This window comes from Macaca mulatta, chromosome 20 (genome assembly GCF_049350105.2).
Source record: "Macaca mulatta isolate MMU2019108-1 chromosome 20, T2T-MMU8v2.0, whole genome shotgun sequence".
Classification (NCBI taxonomy): Eukaryota; Metazoa; Chordata; class Mammalia; order Primates; family Cercopithecidae; genus Macaca; species Macaca mulatta.
Window position 1 is genome coordinate 27,805,455 of NC_133425.1, and position 17,822 is coordinate 27,823,276.

The 17,822-nt window shown below is 51.0% G+C and overlaps 1 protein-coding gene across 3 annotated transcripts in view; it reads left to right on the top strand.

The window, feature by feature from the left end:
• The first annotated feature begins 5,347 nt into the window (after positions 1–5,347).
• Positions 5,348–17,822, top strand: part of SBK1 (SH3 domain binding kinase 1) — a 71,504-nt gene continuing 59,029 nt past the window's right edge. The window contains exons 1-3 of one of the 3 annotated variants that reach the window (XM_077985833.1): positions 5,348–6,904; positions 8,565–9,978; positions 10,403–10,507. In XM_077985833.1, coding sequence (XP_077841959.1) covers positions 9,884–9,978; positions 10,403–10,507 — 200 coding nt within the window. In that variant the 5' untranslated portion in view covers positions 5,348–6,904; positions 8,565–9,883. Of the gene's footprint in view, positions 9,979–10,402; positions 10,508–17,822 lie in introns of all 3 variants that reach the window. The other 2 variants (XM_015125847.3, XM_077985834.1) reach the window with 2 other exon arrangements.

Below are 17,822 nucleotides of genomic sequence, written 5' to 3' on the forward strand. Positions count from 1 at the left end.
TCAACACGGCCACGTGGCAGGGGCAGCTCTCTTGCTGGCATTTGACGGAACAAGTGCAGCACACAGGGGAGGGATTCTACTTATTGTGTGTGGATCCCCAAAGACAGACTAAGGCCCAGGAGGTGGAAGGTACAGGGAACTTGTGATGGTTAATATTGAGTGTCAACTTGATTGGATTGAAGGATGCAAAGTGTTGATCCTGGATGTGTCTGTGAGGGTGTTGCCAAAGGAGATTAACATTTGAGTCAGTGGACTGGGAGAGACAGACCCACTCTCCATCTGGGTGGGCACCATCTAATCAGCTGCAAGTGTAGCTAGAATAAAAGCAGGCAGCAGAATATGGAAGTACTAGGCTGGCTGAATCTTCTGGCCTCCATCTTTCTCCCGTGCTGGATGCCTTCTGCCCTTGAACATCAGACTCCAAGTTCTTCAGCTTTTGGACTCTTGGACTTACACCAGTAGTTTGCCAGGGGCTCTCGGGCCTTCAGCCACATACTGAAGGCTGCACTGTCAACTTCCCTAATTTTGAGGTTTTGGAACTTGGACTGGCTTCCCGGCTCCTCAGCTTGCAGACGGCGTATTGTGGGACCTCACTTCTTACCATGTGAGTCAATTCTCCTAATAAACTCCCCTTCAAATATTCTTCTATCCTATTAGTTCTGTCCCTTTAGAGAACTCTGACTAATAGAGAGCCCTTTTAATTGCCTGCAGCTCTATGGGAGGTAGTGTGTTTCCCATCCGTGTTCCTTTCCCTGGAATGCTCTTCCCACAAGGATTTGCAGAGCTCTCTACTCAGCCCCTCCAGGTCCATGCCACTCAAGTGTCACTTTATCAGTAAGGCCATCTGCAGCCACCTACCTAACATTGCAGACCTCCCACTCCATCCTCTTCTTGCTCCACTTTCTTCATCACTTATTATCATCATCCTTTTTCATTAATTTCTTTTTTTTTTTTTTTTTTGATGGAATCTCACTCTGTCGCCCAGGCTGGAGTGCAGTGGCGCAATCTCAGCTCACTGCAACCTCTGGTTCCTGGGTTCAAGTGATTCTCCTGCCTCAGCCTCCCAAGTAGCTGTGATTACAGATGCGTGCTACCATACCCGGCTAATTTTTTGTATTAGTGGAGACGGGGTTTCACCACGTTGGCCAGGCTGGTCTCAAACTCCCAACCTCAAGTGATCCTCCCGTCTCGGCCTCCCAAAGGGCTGGGATTAGTGGCGTGAGCCACTGCACCTGGCCTATTTTTATAAATTTATCTTATTTATTATCTATCTCCTGCCACAAGAATATAACTCCACAAAGGCAGGGACTTACATTGGTTTTGTTCATTCCCAAATCCCCTGTGTCTAGAATATAAGTGCACATAGTAGGCACTGTAAATGTCATTTTCATTCTCATTTCACAGCTATAGAAGCTGAGGTTCATAGAGGAAAAATACCTGCTTTCACAGCACCCCTAGGTTTCCAACCCCAGACATTCTGTCCCCTTAACCCTACTCTACATTGTGGTTAGAAAATGCTTATTGTAGCACTGTGTGTAATAGAAGAAGGCTGTAAACAACCTGATTTCCCATCAATAGGGGAGTAGTTAAACAAATTACACTACCACACATCCTGTAATAACCTATAAAAGCAATCTGTAAATGAATTAAGCAGATCTATATGCACATATATGGAACAATCTTCAAGCTCTTGTTAAGTGAAAATAGCACGATGCCCAACAGTGCATTGCATGTGCTCTCGTGTGTGAAATAATAGTAATGATAATATAATAATAAACAGGGCCAGCAGTGGTGGCTCACGCCTGTAATCTCAGTACTTTGGGAGGCCAAGGTGGGAGGACCACTTGAGCCCACAGGTTCGAGACCAGCCTGGGCAACACAATGAGACCTTGTCTCTACAAAAAATTTAAAAATTACTTGGAGGCTGAGGTGGGAGGATCGCTTGAGCCTGGGAGGTTGAGGCTGCAGTGAGCTATGATTGCACCAGTGCACTCCAGCCTGGGTGACAGAGTGAGACCCCATCTCAAAAAATAAAATAAAAATAAATGATAAACAGGATAGTCACACACACAAAGGCTGGATGTGCAGAGAAATGTTCTGGAAGGATGCTCTAGAAACTGTTGACAAGGCAAAGGACAGTCTGGGGGCCTCTAGTAGGAGGAAGCCTTTATATTCCTTTTTGTAGCACTGAGTTTTTTTTTTTTTTATGGAATCTCGCTGTGTCACCCAGGTTCGAGTGCAGTAGCACGACCTTGGCTCACTGCAACCTCCACCTCCTGGGTTCAAGGGATTCTCCTGCCTCAGCCTTCTGAGTAGCTGGGATTACAGGTGCCCACTACCATGCCTGGCTAATTTTTTGTATTTTTAGTAGAAACAGGGTTTCACCATGTTGGCCAGGCTTGTCTCGAACTCCTGACCTCAAGTGATCCTCCCACCTTGGCCTCCCAAAGTGCTGGGATTACAGGCATGAGCCATCACACCCAACCAGCATTGGGATTTGAATTCATGTACATGATTTACATTTTCTCAGCAACATAAATCTTCCACACAGTTTAAAACTCAAAGCTACAGGAGGTATCTCAAAAATTAGCAGCCCCTTATCCTGCTGCTCTGCACTCCAACTCTTCTCTTTCTAAATTAGGCAGTGCATTCAACTCTTTTAGTTGATCCTACTGTTTGCTGTTGTCTTTGGAAGTCAAGGTCATTCAAATTCTAAGCAACATGAAAATCACCCAGGGATCTTGTTAAAACACAGATTCTGATTCAGCAGGTCTGGGGTAGGTTCCAAGACTGTGCATTTCTAATAAGCTCCCAGGTAATGCTGATGCTACTGGTCCATGGATTATTCTTTGAATGGCAAGATTCTAAAGAATCTGCGAACACAGCTATTTCTTGATTTTTCTGATTTTGATCTTACTTACTACTATAGAAAATGAAAATGTAGTTATCTAATATCCTATCCCTCCTCTTCCACACACATACATTCTATCTTCATCCTCCCAATATAGTTACATAACCTTTTTGGTTAAATATGGTGACATAACCTTTTTGGTTAAAATAATTTTTAGTATTTATATTACTATACCTTTGTAGATAACATTCACAGCTCAGCCACATAGTATACTATGATGGCATTTCGTTTTTTGTACAACTTTTTGTTTTCCCTGGAGTTAATCATTGCTTAATATTTTCATTTCACCTTTATCAGTGCATTCACAAACCTTCCTGGCAAAACTGAAAGGCTCTTCTTAGTAGATTCAAACACATTGCATAATCTAGGCCTTAGAGCCCCTGTCTCCTGACCCAATATAGGTTGGTTGCTCCAAGTATTTCCTCCAACAGAGCAAGACTCCGAAAAGAAAAAAAAAAGAGCAAGAAATGGGTTACTAAACAGAGTTTGAGGCAGGAAGCAGAAAGGAGGATTTGGAACCTCTGCTATGAATTAGGTTATGACTGCTAATTGTATCCTACTTTCCCCCTCCCTCTTTTCAATAGTAATCCACTTTTGAACCTTAAACAATGCATATGGCCATGCCGCCATAGACTGAATTTCCCAGTCTCTCTTGCAGCGAGGAACCAACTATTTGCTAACAGAAAATGAGTAGGAGTAAGGAATGTCACTTAGGCATCACTCCATCTTTCTTCCTTCTTGAGGACTAAAATGTGAGCATGATGCCTATAAGTCATTTTAGACCGAGAAGACCACCAACCCCTGGACTGCTACCTGAGAAACAAAATTCTACCTTGTGATAAAGAAAACTTGGCCCAAACCTGGCTCGGGATATAACGTTTTTCCATGTGATGCAATTCACAACCTCCTTCTGGGAAGACATTGGCATCCTTGACAAAATGAAGAAAGCAACATTTTTTTTTTTTTTTGAGACCAAGTTTCACTCTTGTTGCCCAGGCTGGAGTGCAGTGGCACAATCTCGGTTCACTACAACCTCCACCTCCCAGGTTCAAGCGATTTTCCTGCTTCGGCCTCACAAGTAGCTGGGATTACAAGCATGCGCCACCACGCCTGGGTAATTTTTTGTATTTAGTAGAGATGGGGTTTGGTTTCACCACATTGGTCAGGCTAGTCTTGAACTCCTGACCTCAGGTGATCCACCTGCCTTCGCCTTCCAGAGTGCTGGAATTACAGGCGTAAGCTACCTTCCCTGGCTGCAACATTCTGATAAACTTTAATTCAAGTAAGACTTCTTCTAGGAAACCAGGGGCCCAGCGAGGTGGCTCATGCTTTGTAATCCTAGCACTTTGGGAAGCTGAGGTGGGAAAATTGTTTGAGGCCAGGACTTCAAGACTAGCCTGGGTAATATAATGAGACCCCCATCTTTACAAAAATTAAAAATTAAAAAAATTAGCTGGGAATGGTGACACAGGCTTGCAGTCCCAGCTACTCAAGAGGCTGAGGTGGAAGGATTGCTTGAGCCCAGATAAAGGCTGCAGTGAGCTATGATCATGCCTAGGTGGGGCCTGGGCAGACAAAGAAGATGAAGCCTGGCAGAGGCCATTCTCCGATCCCTGGATCCTGGGTTCCAGATAGCTATGGTGATAGGTGAGGGCCCCAGCAGACAGATTCTCTAAATGGTCCGAGCATTTCCAGCCAGCCAAGGGTGGGCCTCGGCTCCATCAGGAAGGGCCTGGGCCCACCAGGAAGCAGGAAGGGCCTCCCCAAGGCGGAGCTATCTCAGGCCTCTTCCTTTTTTGGAGGCTCATTGTGTTTTGGAAACATTAAAAAATACCAAAAACAACATTATGAAAACCATGGTGTATCTTAAATGTTTACATCTGCCTAATGAATACTCTTGTTTTCATTTTGCTTGTTTGAGACAGAGTCTCACTCTGTCGCCCAGGCTGGAGTGCAGTGGCGCGACCTTGGCTCACTACAACCTCCGCCTCCTAGGTTCAAGCGATTCTCGTGCCTCAGCCTCCCGAGTAGCTGGGATTATAGGCGCCCGCCACCACGCCCAGCTAATTTTTGTATTTTTAGTAGAGACGGGGTTTCACCATGTTGGTCAGGCTGGTCTCAAACTCCTGACTTCAGGTGATCCACTGGCCTCGGCCTCCCAAAGTGCTGGGATTACAAGAGTGAGCCACCACACCCGGCTGTAATGAACACTCTTAATACAGACACACAAATACAGGGTCGTATAGCTGTTCCATTCACAAGATAATTACAGGACTCATACAGGACATTGACCACCACGGGGTAGCAGAGGAGGGTATGGGCTGAGAAGGGGAGGTTTCCTGAATGACGTCCCATGAATGTCTCAGCTCTCAATCCCATCAGAGAAACTGTCATGCCTGAGTGTATGACGGCATGCAAAGATAATACCACAGGTCAACGTTTTGTTTTTCTTGTTTTTCATTTTTTGAGATGAAGTATCACTTTGTCACCCAGGATGGAGTGCAGCGGCATGATCTAGGCTCACTGCAACCTCCACCTCCTGGGTTCAAGCGATACTCCTGCCTCAGCCTCCCAAGTAGCTGAGATCACAGGCATGCTCCACCATACCCTGCTAATTTTTGTATTTTTGGTAGAGACGGGGTTTCACCATGTAGCCCATGCTGTTCTCGAACTCCTGACCTCAGGTGATCCACCAGCCTTGGCGTCCCAAAGTGCTGGGATTACAGACGTGAGCCACGGTGCCGGCCAAGTAAGTCTACGTTTAAGGTTCTTAATGTGGGGCCCAGGCCAGATTCCTCCAACTCCTCAAGACAGGTCTGTAAGCCAGGCCTGAACCCAGGAGGATGACCAGGGCTGACCCTGAGTGGTGAGAGGAAAGCTCCCCCGCATCCCAAAGCAACAGAGCCAAGGGCTACAGGTCTGGCTCTGGCGCCAGAAGTTTGTGACATGGCCCCTGCTGTCCCATGGTGTGGCCCATAGGTCTGGCTCGGTGGCCAGGAGGGACTGGGGGGAGGCAGAGGGAACCACCATCCCTCTGGGAAGGGTGGCAAATGGCTGAGATCGAAGGGGTCAGACCCTCCAAGATGTTCGGGGCAGAGTTTGGAACTGCATGGTGACTCTAATCCTCCTTTCCTAGAGGGTTGGAGGTGGGAGAGGGAAAGGTGGAGTCTCAGGCTCTTGTGAACTGCGTCTGAGCCTCCACCCGCTACCTCCAGCCAAAGAGCCAGGCCCAGCCACCCAAACAGGAGACAGACAGAGCTTCACAGCCACTAAGAATTAAGACCTATTGATTTTCCCCATTAGCTAGAGAATGCCATCAAAGTGCATTAAAACCAGGCAAAGCAGCAGCATCGTGAATAATTAACATCTGCAAATGACAACCCCATGGGGCTGGAGGGAGGCGGGAAGGGACTTCTAGAGGCCTGGGGCACCCTGACCCCTTCTGACCCCCACCTCAGGGAGCCATAGTCTAGGCTGCCCTCCCCTCCCTGTCTCTTGTCCCCTCTCATTCCCTGTCCTCTCCTTAAAGAAACACAAAGTCCACGCCGCAGCCAGCGACCTAAGCCGATGCTGGAGCAGGGAGGATAGAGCACTGAGGCAAGAGTCAGGGGTGGCAGCTCTGCTGTGTGTCACCGTGTGACCTCAGCGAAGTTGCTGCCCCTTTCTGGGCTCATTCTCCACCTCTGCACAGTGCAGCGATCAGCCCAGCCAGCCTCTTGCTCAGTCTGTGGTTCTAGATAGGGACAGTGATGTCCAAAGTCACACAGCAGGTCTGCAGCAGAGCCTGGGCCACTGGGCACTCTCCCCCAGCCCAGTCTATGGGACCCCTTTGTGCCAATCAGAAAAAAGCACCCCTTTGGGTAAACCAGCTGGAAAAGGCCACTTCTTTGAGCGTACCAATTTGAAAATGAATGCATGACCTCTGAATAGATCAATTAGAAAAAGGCACCCTTCTAGGGGAACTATTTTTTTGTTGTTGTTTTTTGAGACAGGGTCTCTCTCTGTCTTCCAAGCTGGAGTGCAGTGGCGCGATCTCGGCTCACTGCAACCTTCATCTCCTGGGTTCAAGCGATTCTCCCATCTCAGCCTCTCGAGTAGCTGGGATTACAGGTGTGCGCCACCACGCCTGGCTAATTTTCCTATGTTTAGTAGAGATGGGGTTTCACCATATTGGCCAGGCTGATCTCTAACTCCTGACCTCAGGCAATCCACCCTCCTCAGCCTCCCAAAGTGCTGGGATTGCAGGCTTGAGCCACTGTGTTTGGCCTAGAGGAACTAATTTTTTAAAGGCACCCTTCAGACTAACCAATAAAAAAAAAGCACCTTTTGGGTGGGCCAATAAGAAAAAGGCAACTCCCCATGCTGTCACAGTTGAAAAGTGCAAGTCTTGGCAGAGCAGAGGTAGGGCTGGATACCAGCCCCCATCCATCTCTCCCCTCCCCTCCCCTCTTCTCTCCCTTACCCCCGACTGTCTCCTATCTGCCAGGGTCTCCTTGTGCATTGTGCACAGCCTAAACAACTGTACATGGCCACTCTGTTCCAAGCCTCCACCTTCTCTGGGCCAAGGAGGCCCAGACCTATTCTTCCAGCCAGTGGAATTCAGTTCCACATGTATCGATGGTCCCTTCCAAGCCTCTCTGCTTCCCCACCTCCAAACTCCTCAGCCCCTTAGCTAACCCAAGTTCCCACTTCCATCTTCCTCCCACCCATCCTTCTTCCTCAGAGCCCTGGATGGGCAGCTCTGGAACGAATCCCTCCTGCATCTCCCATCTCCGACTACATTACCTCTGCCTTCTTGCTGCTTTGCAGTGTGCCGTCCCTGCCTTTCATGCCTCTGAGCCTTCGCACACTCTATTCTCTCTGCTGGCAAAACCTCCTCTCTTGAGCCCCCTGAAAAACCCTACTCACTCTTCAAGGCCCGGCTTAAAGACCTCTGCCTCTCACTCTCCTCCTCAAATGCCAGCCAGTTCTTGCCTCTGGGCTTTTGCACCTCTTCCTAGAATGTTCTCCCTCCAGATCTGGCTGGTTCCTCCTCCTTCCTCCTCCTTCTCCTCCTCCCCCTGCGGTTTCAGCTCCAGTGTTCCCTCCTTGGGAGGTATTCCCTGAACACCCCATCTAACTACCTCCCCATCAGCCTGTCACATGTCTCTGTTTTATTTTATTTTTTTAGCACTTTGGACAATCTGAATTTATTTTTCCTTTGTTTATGGGCGCTTCCTGAGCCACTGTGAATGGTTGTGCATGTTGTCAATTGCAGAGGAGGTGAGTGGGGCTGAAACCCAGCCTGGGTCCACACTACGAGCTGGTGCTGGGGCTGTACTTGCTTGGTGGGAAGCAGCTTTTCCTAATCCACATGATGGCACTATGCAGGCAAGCTGCAGCTCCGCTGGTGTCACCTCCTGCAGTGACACCCAAACCCACCAAAGAGGAATGGCACCTGCTCACTTCACTGCTGCATGCCCATGTCCAACACGGTGCCTGGTACTAGACAGGTGCTCAATAAACATTTCCAAGCCTGGTGCAGTCGCCGCAATCCCAGCTACTTGGGAGGCTGAGATGGGAAGATCGCTTGAGCCCAGGAGTTTGAGACCAACCTGGGCAGCGTAGCGAAACCCTGTCTCAAAAAAATAAATACATACATACATAAATTCAGGCAAACAAATTCTCTTCTGATTCCCCCACTCCCACCCTCTTCCCATACTCCTCAATAAAATACGCTAGGCACTGTGGCTGCTTCGTCGCTGGGTCTCACTGAAGCCAGCCCCAGAACTGGGCCCAGGGTTGGCAAAGGTGACTGTTAAGGGAACATGGGAGGACCCAGGAAGTTGAGGGGTGACTGTGTGAGTTTGGGAGCCCTGGGGATGCTCCCTGAAGCTCTGAGCCCTGTCTATTCCAGAGGTGCTGCCCTGAGCCCCCAGTCCCCCCTCCCAGGGCCCCCCAGCTTCCTGGAGGTGCACGTGGAGGGGTCAGGTGGCCAACACACTCCCAAGCCCTGGGAGCCCAGTGCGGCACAGAGACTCGTGGGCAGGAGGTGGCACTGAGGGTCCCGCTGCCGCAGCCAGGCTCAGAGCGGGGGCAGGATCAAGGCACCGCCCTTCCCTGCACTCCCTGAAGCCATTTCACCAGGCCGCCTGGCCGCACCCGCCCGCCCTGCCCGCCTCCCTAGCTCTGGCAGAGAAGGAGTTAACCTCCAGGCTTCTCAGCGTGAATGTAGAGCTATTAATACCCACAGCCCAGCCAGTCTGCCAGAGAAGCCACTGGAGCTGGGGAAAGCAGCGAGCCAGGAGAGCCGCCAGTCACAGCCGGGACCGGGACTCCAGGGGTCAGAACTTTTCTCGAGGACGGCGTGGGCACCGTGCCAACCTCACCTGGCCCTTGCCCATCTTTCAGCTGCAGGTCCCAACCCTCTCTCCTGGAGGCCACCCATGCCACCCACCCCAGCCAAGGAGAACAAACTTTCTTAGGGAAGCCACCTCTGCGGCCGTGCTGGCTGAACTGGGAGAAGCAGACGGTCAGACAGGCTGGACAGACAGGGGGACTGGGGCACAGGACACCTGCGAGCCTGCCCTCTCAGTCCTGCCTCTGACAGACAGCCACAGAGTGGGCAGCTGGGGGGCCTAGGGTTCCACAGGGGCAGTGGGGGGCACCGCCGGACCTCCATCCACCCACCAACCACCTCGGAGTCCAGGTGGCTGGACACTGCTTCCCAGGGCCCAGCCCCGTGGCTGGAACCCCCGCGGGTCACGACAGGAGCTCCCACCAGAGCCCCCGGCTCCTCCACCCACCGAGGCGACGGGCAACCTGAGTGAGAAGGCACAGGTGGCGGGCGGGCAAGTGCAGAGCCCCGAAGCTGACGGGCTGCTGACCCTGGAGCGCCCTGGCTCGGGGACTCCTGCCCAGGCTGGCGACGATGCTGTGGAGGCCACCCCCGGCCACCCCTGCCCTGTCCTGGAGCTACCTCCGGCCTGGCCCATGGGCTGCGGAGTCGATGATGTGCCGGCCTTCTGCTTCGTCTGCTTCCACAGGGAGGAGGAGGAGGAGCTGCTGGAAGAAGTCCCATTGCGGAGGTCAGTGCCTGTGGGTGGCCAGCGGGTGGGCAGTGGGTGGGCACAGCGCTCGACCTGGGGTGTCTCTGGACCTGGCAATCTTGCTTCAAGTCAATCTCTCTCTGTCCACTGCTTACCACCCACTGCCACTTCCTGCTTCAGATCTCAGATCTCTTACCTGGTTGTTGCCACAGCCTCCTCCCTATCTCCCCCACCCTGGCGCCAGAGTGGCTTTCATGTCCTCTTCCACAGTGAGCATGTCCCTCCCCTGCTCAGAGCCCTCCATGGCTCCCAGCTCCCGTGGGATGAAATTGACACTCGGCTGAGCATTCAAGGCCTGCGTGATTGGGGCCAACATCCCCCGCCTCATCTCACTGTGTTCCCCTATATTCACCTCCAGTGAAACTCTCCCCAGACTTCTCTTTCCCTGTTCTCCTCCATCCAGGCCCAGCTGCAACACTTCCTCCTTCAGGAAGCCCTCCTGGATGTCCCTGTCCCACCCCAACCTGAGAGCCACCTTTCCATCCTGCACGGCAGTGGCACCTAACAGGTGTTCCATCTTTGTTGAATTCTTAAGTGAAAATGTGTGCATGTGTATTTGCTTGTGTGTGTGTGTGTGTGTGTGTGTGTGTGTGTGTGTGTGTAAAAGAGAGAGGGAGAGAGAGAGAATGGTTTGTGTGGCTGCGTGACTGGGTATTGGGGGTGACCGTGTGTGACTGTGAGCCTGTGTACATGTTTGTGGGAGCAGGTGTGAGTTCTGCATAGCTATGTGGCGGGAAGGGCTGTGCCTGGGGCCCAGTGGGAGTTCATGCCCTAGAGACCATTGTTCCTTTAGCCAGCTCTCCCCACCCCCACCTGCAGGGAAACCCAGGCTCCAGCCAAGTGCATTATCCAAGCCGTGACCACAGGCTCTGGGAGTGATCTGCAGGGGAGACAGGGGTCACCTCTGCTCCAGCCCAGCCTGCCTGCGCCTCCATCACTGTCTGAGTCAGCACTGCCCTGCCCTGGGTGGGGAGAAGGGCAGGCGTGGGCCAAGCGAGTTTTCCCCTCCAGGACCCTTGCAGGACAAGCGGGCCAGGTGTGGGCTCCTGCAGCCTAGGCCGGGTTCCTCCCTGACTTTCTCTGTTGGACCCTGGGTCCACAGTTCCCGCTCCGTGGGCCTCTGTCTCCTCGTCTGTGAAATGGGAGGATGTTCCCTGCTGTGGTTGTTGTCAGCTTAACGTTCAACACGGTGACTGGCCACCCACAGACTGCCAGGGCCTGGGCTGGGGACTGGAACCCGGCTCACAGGGTCGCAGCCTGCTAGGAGAGACAAAAGAGAAGACAGGTCAGTTCCACACAGAGTAGTGGGCATCTTGATGGGCATGGTTGCACAGTGCCTGGGAAGTCAGGAGGCAAGACGGACCACCTCTGCCCACAGGAGCCATCAGAGGCCCACCAGGTCTGTCTGAACGTGCAAGTGCCCTCCCAGGGGCGAGAGAGGCTGAGGAAAGGGCATCGCAGGCAGTGGGAACAGCAAGAGGGAAGGCTTGGTGCAAACAAAAAATGAAGTGTGGATGGTGGGGATGAGGCTGGCAGAATGGGGCCAGATCACAGAGGGCCCGGACGCTGAGCCGGGGACCTGACCCATAGGCACTGAAGCAAGCAATGGAGAAGACTCGAGGCAAAACAGGGGCAAGTGAGGAGAGGCAAGGGAATAATAGGTGCAGAAGGGCTTCTTGAACTCCAGAGCAATGGTCTCATGATAGAACCCCATGTTCATCGTGAACACACAAAATGCTTGTTGAATGAATGAATGAATGAATGAATGAATGAATGAATGAACGAATATGATATTGAAAGACAGGGCATCAGGCTGGGTGTGGTGGCTCACACCTGTAACCACAGACTTTTGGGAGGCCAAGGCGGGTAGATAGCTTGAGCTCAGGAGTTCGAGACCAGCCTAGGCAACATAGTGAGACCCCCACCTAAACACACACACACACACACACACACACACACACACAATTAGCCAGGCATGGTGGCATGCACCTGTAGTCCCAGCTACTCCATGGGCTGAAGCAAGAGGACCCCTTGAGTCCAGAAGTTTGAGGCTGCACTGAGCTATGATCACGCCCCTGCATTCCAGCCTAGGCAACAGAGCGAGACCCTGTCTCAAAAAAGAGAAAGAGAGAGGGCATGGGAATAATCTGAGTTGAATTGTTAAAAAATACTACCCTCCCAGACCCTGCCTCGGAGATTTTGCAGCTTCAGGCCTTAGGATGGATGTGTAATTTTGGTCAGTTTCTTCCAGGTGAACAACTTAAGCAAACCAGCGTTTGGGAAGCCCCAGAAAGAGACAGGCACAGGCCTTAGGGTTGGCAGCTGTGAAATCCTGCCCCCTCCTCCCTCATCCCTTCATCTCCCACTTCTGATTCTGGGGACTCTGTAGGGGATATCTCTCCGCCTCCTGCCCTGGAAGTATGGTAGCCTGTGTTTGCAGGAGCTGGTCTCCTTTCTAGCTGGCAGGTTCTGGCCCTTTAAGACCTGGGAGGGGACAGGGCCAGGCTGGGCAGAGACAGTGACCACAGGTGCCAGGTGGTGAAGCTAAAAATACTGAGTGATGCGTCCGCCCAGGCTGCAGGAGCCAGTGCTGGCTGGGGAGGGTGGGACGGAAGGCTCTGGAGTGTTTCTTTGCTGCTGGAGGAGGGGCAGTGGGGCAGTGAGGCTGGGTGGGGTCACCTTGGGGACTTAGAGGAATCTGTGGCTGCCCCCAGCCAACCCTGCCCCGCCTCTCCCAGCCTTGCTCCAGCCCCTGGTAGGCTCCAGGATTCACTCCTAGAATAGCTGGCTGCCACGTTTCACAGCCCCGGGCAGGCTAATTCTGGTGCATCCCGCTTCTGTGTGATCCTGGGGAAGTCACTTCTCTTTGGGTCTCTGTAAAATTAAAGAGTTGGACTTTCTCAGGCATTTGTAAGGAAAGAAAGGCAACGAAGCGGGGCAGGTGACCAGTTCACTCCTTTGTGGATTCAGTACATTTCCCCTGAGGCTCCCTGTGGACTGGATGCTGAGGCCACTGCAATGAATGTGACACAGCCATGTCCCTGGAGGGGCTTGCCGCCTAGTGAAGACAAAACAACACAGGCTCCAACAGACAGCGCAATGTGCTATAATAGAGGTGTGAGCACTGTGCCCTCGGCTTCTGTTGTGGGACGATGCAAGAGACAGCCCCACAGGGAACACATCTGCATTTGATGAAAATTTGTCAGCAAACCCATCACCCACAGTGATGTTCACCAGCCACCTACATCTGGTGTTTTGATGTATTAATTAAGGTGAGCCAAGCTGTTGGAATAAATAAGCTTGGCAATCGTAATGGCTCAACACAGAAGAGCCTTATGTTCTGTGTATGTGTGTGTTGGCAGGGGGTGGTGATGGAGGAGACTCTGCTCCACGTGATCTTTCAGGGATCCAGGCTCCTCTCATCTTGTGACTCCATCATCACCCATGGCCACTGCTGGATCTTCTGCATCCAGCTTGCAGATATAGAACAAGAGTGGAGACCACACAGGAGGTTTTTATGAAGCAAAGCTGGAAATGGCCTCCTTTACTTCTGCCCACATGCATTGGCCAGAACAGCTCATTGCAAGAAAAGCTGGGAAATGTAGTCCAGTCCACATGAAAGCATCCAGTACATAATAGATGCCCAATGTGCTCGTTCATTCATTCACTCAACAAATTTCATTGCATAGCTTTTGTGGGCTAGCACCAGAAACTGGACTGAAAATACTATCCCTGCTCTCATGGGGTTTATATCTAATGAGGGAGTCAAACAAAACACAAGTGAACAAATCGTCAAGGTTCAAAGCCCACTGCGAAGGAAATTACCAGGGATGCTGGAGACAGCCGCTTTGCATACGGTAAACAGGGAGGTGAAGACATTTCATCTGAGACCTAGGGAATGAGAAGGAGCCAGCAGTGGGGAGAGGGGTGGTAACAGCAGCTTGGGCAAAGCAAATTGAGAGCAACAGGTAGGCAGGGGCATGGAGAGGGCTCAGTGTGGCCGAGGCAGAGCAAATGATGGAGACAGTGACAAGAGGCAGGGCATGAGGGACAGGAACAGCCAGGCCACGTAGACCTTGGCACCCATGGCGAGGAGAATGGATTTTGTTCCAGATGGAATTGGGAAGCCTTTGAGAGCTCTTAAATGGGGGAAGTTGTATGATCTGACTGACATTTTAAAGGATATTTCAGGCTATGCTTGGGAGAATCAATGGTGATAGGCCAGAATGAATAGAGGACGCCAACGTGGAGGTCATGGTGGTGGGCAGCTTTGGAGATGGGGAAGTAAGAAAGTGCTTTCTGAATATATTTAGGAGGCTGGGCACCGTGGTTCATACCTATAATCCCAGCACTTTGGGAGACCATAAATAGAGGATTGCCTGAGCCCAGGAGCTCCAGTCCAGCCTGGGCAACCTAATGAGACCCTATCCCTACAAAAGAAAAATTCTAAAATTAGCTGGGCATGGTGTCACGGGCCTGTAGTCCCAGCTACTCGGGAGGCTGAGGTGGGAGGGTTGCTGGAACCCAGGAATTTGAGGCTGCAGTGAGCTGTGATTGTGTCATCATACTTCAGCCTAGGTGACACAGCAAGACCCTGTCTCTAAAAACAAAGATAAAGTAAAAACAAACATTGGAGACAAATCCACAGAATTTTCTGATGGGTTAGAGGAGGAAGGGAACCTGGGGTGATCTGGGCTTTGGGAATTACAGAGGTGCATGTATAATGGGCAGATTCGATGGAGGGAAGAGGCTTGGTGAGAACATCAAGAATACAGGCTCATGCCTGTAATCCCAGCACTTTGGGAGGCCGAGGCGGGCGGATCACTTGAGGTCAGGAGTTCAAGACCAGCCTGACCAACACAGTGAAACCCCCGTCTCTACTAAAAATACAAAAATTGGCCAGGCATGGTGGCACACACCTGTAGTCCCAGCTACTAGGGAGGCTGAGGCAGGAAAATAGCTTGAACCTGGAAGGCGGAGGTTGCAGTGGGCGGAGATCGTACTACTGCACTCCAGCCTGAGCAACAAAGCGAGACTCCGTCTCAAAAAAAAAAGTCCTGTCACGGCTATTTTCCATTTGAGAAGCAGCTTAGGTGTCCAAGTGAAGATGTCAAGAGAGGACATCATAATGAGAGTCTGGAGTTCAGAAGAGGAGCCTCTCGGCTGGCGGCGGAACTCCAGGGTCATTGGTAAACAGATGGTGTCTCGAGCCATGAGATCTCACAGGAGAGACGGGAGGGAAGAGGCTCCAGGATAGGGCCCTGAGGACTCCGCGGTATTGAGATCATGTGGAGGAGAAGCCAGCGAGGGAGGCAGAGAAGGAGCAGCTGGGAAAGTGGGAGGGAAACTGAGAGCATGTGCAGTCACGGAAACCAAGGAAGTGTCTCGAGGAGAGGGGGCATGGTCCACCCGCTTCAAAGATGTGAACAGTCCAGGGAAACGAGATTAGATTCAGCTGCCAGGAGCGTTGGAACGTGCCTGCAATCCCAGCACTTCGGGAGGCCAAGGCAGGAGGATTGCTTGAACCCAGGATTTGAAACCAGCCGGGGAAACTTAGGGAGACCCCCATCTTTACAAAAAGTTAGAGAAAAAAAAAAAATAGGGCTTGCGCAGTGGCTCACAGCTATAATCCCAGCACTTGAGGAGGCAGAGGCAGGAGGATCACTTAAGGCCAGGAGTTTGACACTAACCTGGGCAACATAGTGAGACCCCATCTCTATTAAAAAAAAAAAAAAGAAGAAGAAGAAGAAAGAAAAAAATCCAGGCATCATGGCACGTGTCTGTAGTTCCAGCTACTCAGGAGGTTGAGGTGGGAGGGTTGCTTGAGCTCGGGAGGTCAAGGCTACACCGAGCCATGATGGCACCACTGTACTCCAGTCTGGGAGACAGAGAGACTCTGTCTCATAAATAAATAATAAATACTAGTCAGGCATGGTGGCATGCACCTGTAGTCCTAGCTACTCGGGAGGAGGCCAAGGCGGGAGGATTGCTTGAGCCCAGGAGTTCAAGCTTACAGTGATTGCACCACTGCACTCTAGCCTGGGCAAAAGAGGAAGACCCTATCTCTAAAAAATATAAAAACTAAAATTAAAAACATAAGTAATTTTTTTAAAGAGAAAAAAGATTAGATTTAGTGATGTAGAAGTCAAGAGTGACTTTGATAAGAATGCATCATGAAACCTGGTGCGGTGGCTCACTCCTGTAATCCTAGCATTTTGGGAGGCTGAGGCAGGTGGATCACTTGAGGTCAGGAGTTTGAGACCAGCCTGGCCAACATGGTGAAACCCTGTCTCTACTAAAAATACAAAAATTAGCCCGGCGTGGTGGCATGCACCTGTAATCTGAGCTACTCGGGAGGCTGAGACAGAAGAATCGTTTGAACCTGGGAAGCGGAAGTTGCAGTAAGCTGAGATTGCACCACTGCACAGAGCGAGACTCTGTCTCAATTAAAAAAAAAAAAAAAAAAAGAATGCAATCATGAAGCGGTGGAAACAAAACCAGGTTTGATGTGGTTAAAGAAGGAAGATTGAACACACACATGTAACTTCTCTATATCCTAAAGCCCCATTGAAAGGATAGTGAGGCTGAGTACAGCGGCTCACGACTGTAACCCAACACCTTGGAAGGCCGAGGCAGGAGGATCACTGGAGCTCAGGAGTTCAAGACCAGCCCGGGCAACATAGCAAGGCCCTGTCTCTACAAAAAACTTTTAAAAATTAGCTGGGCATAGTGGCATGTATGGGTATTCCCAGCTACTGGAGAGGCTGAGGTGGGAGGGTGGCTTGAACCCAGGAGTTCAAGGCTGCAGAGAGCTATGATCACACCACTGCACTCCACCCTAGGTGACAAAGGGAGACCTTGTCTCTAAAAAAAAAAAAAAAAAAAAAAACGAAAGAAAAGAAAAAGGACAGTGAGTGGATTTTTTAAGGTGCGGGCATCAGTCTTTTATTGCTTCCATAACAAATTGCCATAAACTTAGTTGCCTTAAACTAAACAAATTAATTCTTTTTTTTTTTTTTTTTTTTTTTTTTGAGACGGAGTCTCGCTCTGTCGCCCAGGCTGGAGTGCAGTGGCGCGATCTCGGCTCACTGCAAGCTCCGCCTCCCGGGTTCATGCCATTCTCCTGCCTCAGCCTCCCGAGTAGCTGGGACTACAGGCGCCCACAACCGCGCCCGGCTAATTTTTTGTATTTTTAGTAGAGACGGGGTTTCACCGTGGTCTCGATCTCCTGACCTTGTGATCCGCCCGCCTCGGCCTCCCAAAGTGCTGGGATTACAGGCGTGAGCCACGGCGCCCGGCCAACAAATTAATTCTTATGGTTTTTTATGTCAAAAATGACACAGGTCTCACTGAGCTGAAATCAAAGTGTTGACAGGATGGCTCTAGGAAGCTCTTCCTAGAAGGGCTTTCTGGATGCTACAGGCGAGAACCCATATCTTTGACTTTTCCATCTTCCAGAAGGTACCTGCATGCCTTGGCCTGTGGTCCCCTCCCTCCAGCAAGGTAGCATCTCTCTGCTTTCTCATCACATCACTTTCTTTTTTCTTTTCTTTTCTTTTTTTTTTTTAAACAACAACAGGATCTTGCTCTGTAGCCCAGGCAGAAGTACGATGGCCCAATCAGGCTTGCTGTAGCCTTGACCTCCTGGGCTCAAGTGGTCCTCTCTCCTTAGTCCCCCGAGTAACTGGGACTACAGACATGCGCCACTACACCATGGCTAATTTTTAATTTTTTTTTTTTTCAGACGGAGTCTCACTCTGTTGCCCAGGCTGGAGTGCAGTGGCGAGATCTCAGCTCACTTCAACCTCCGGGGTTCAATCAAT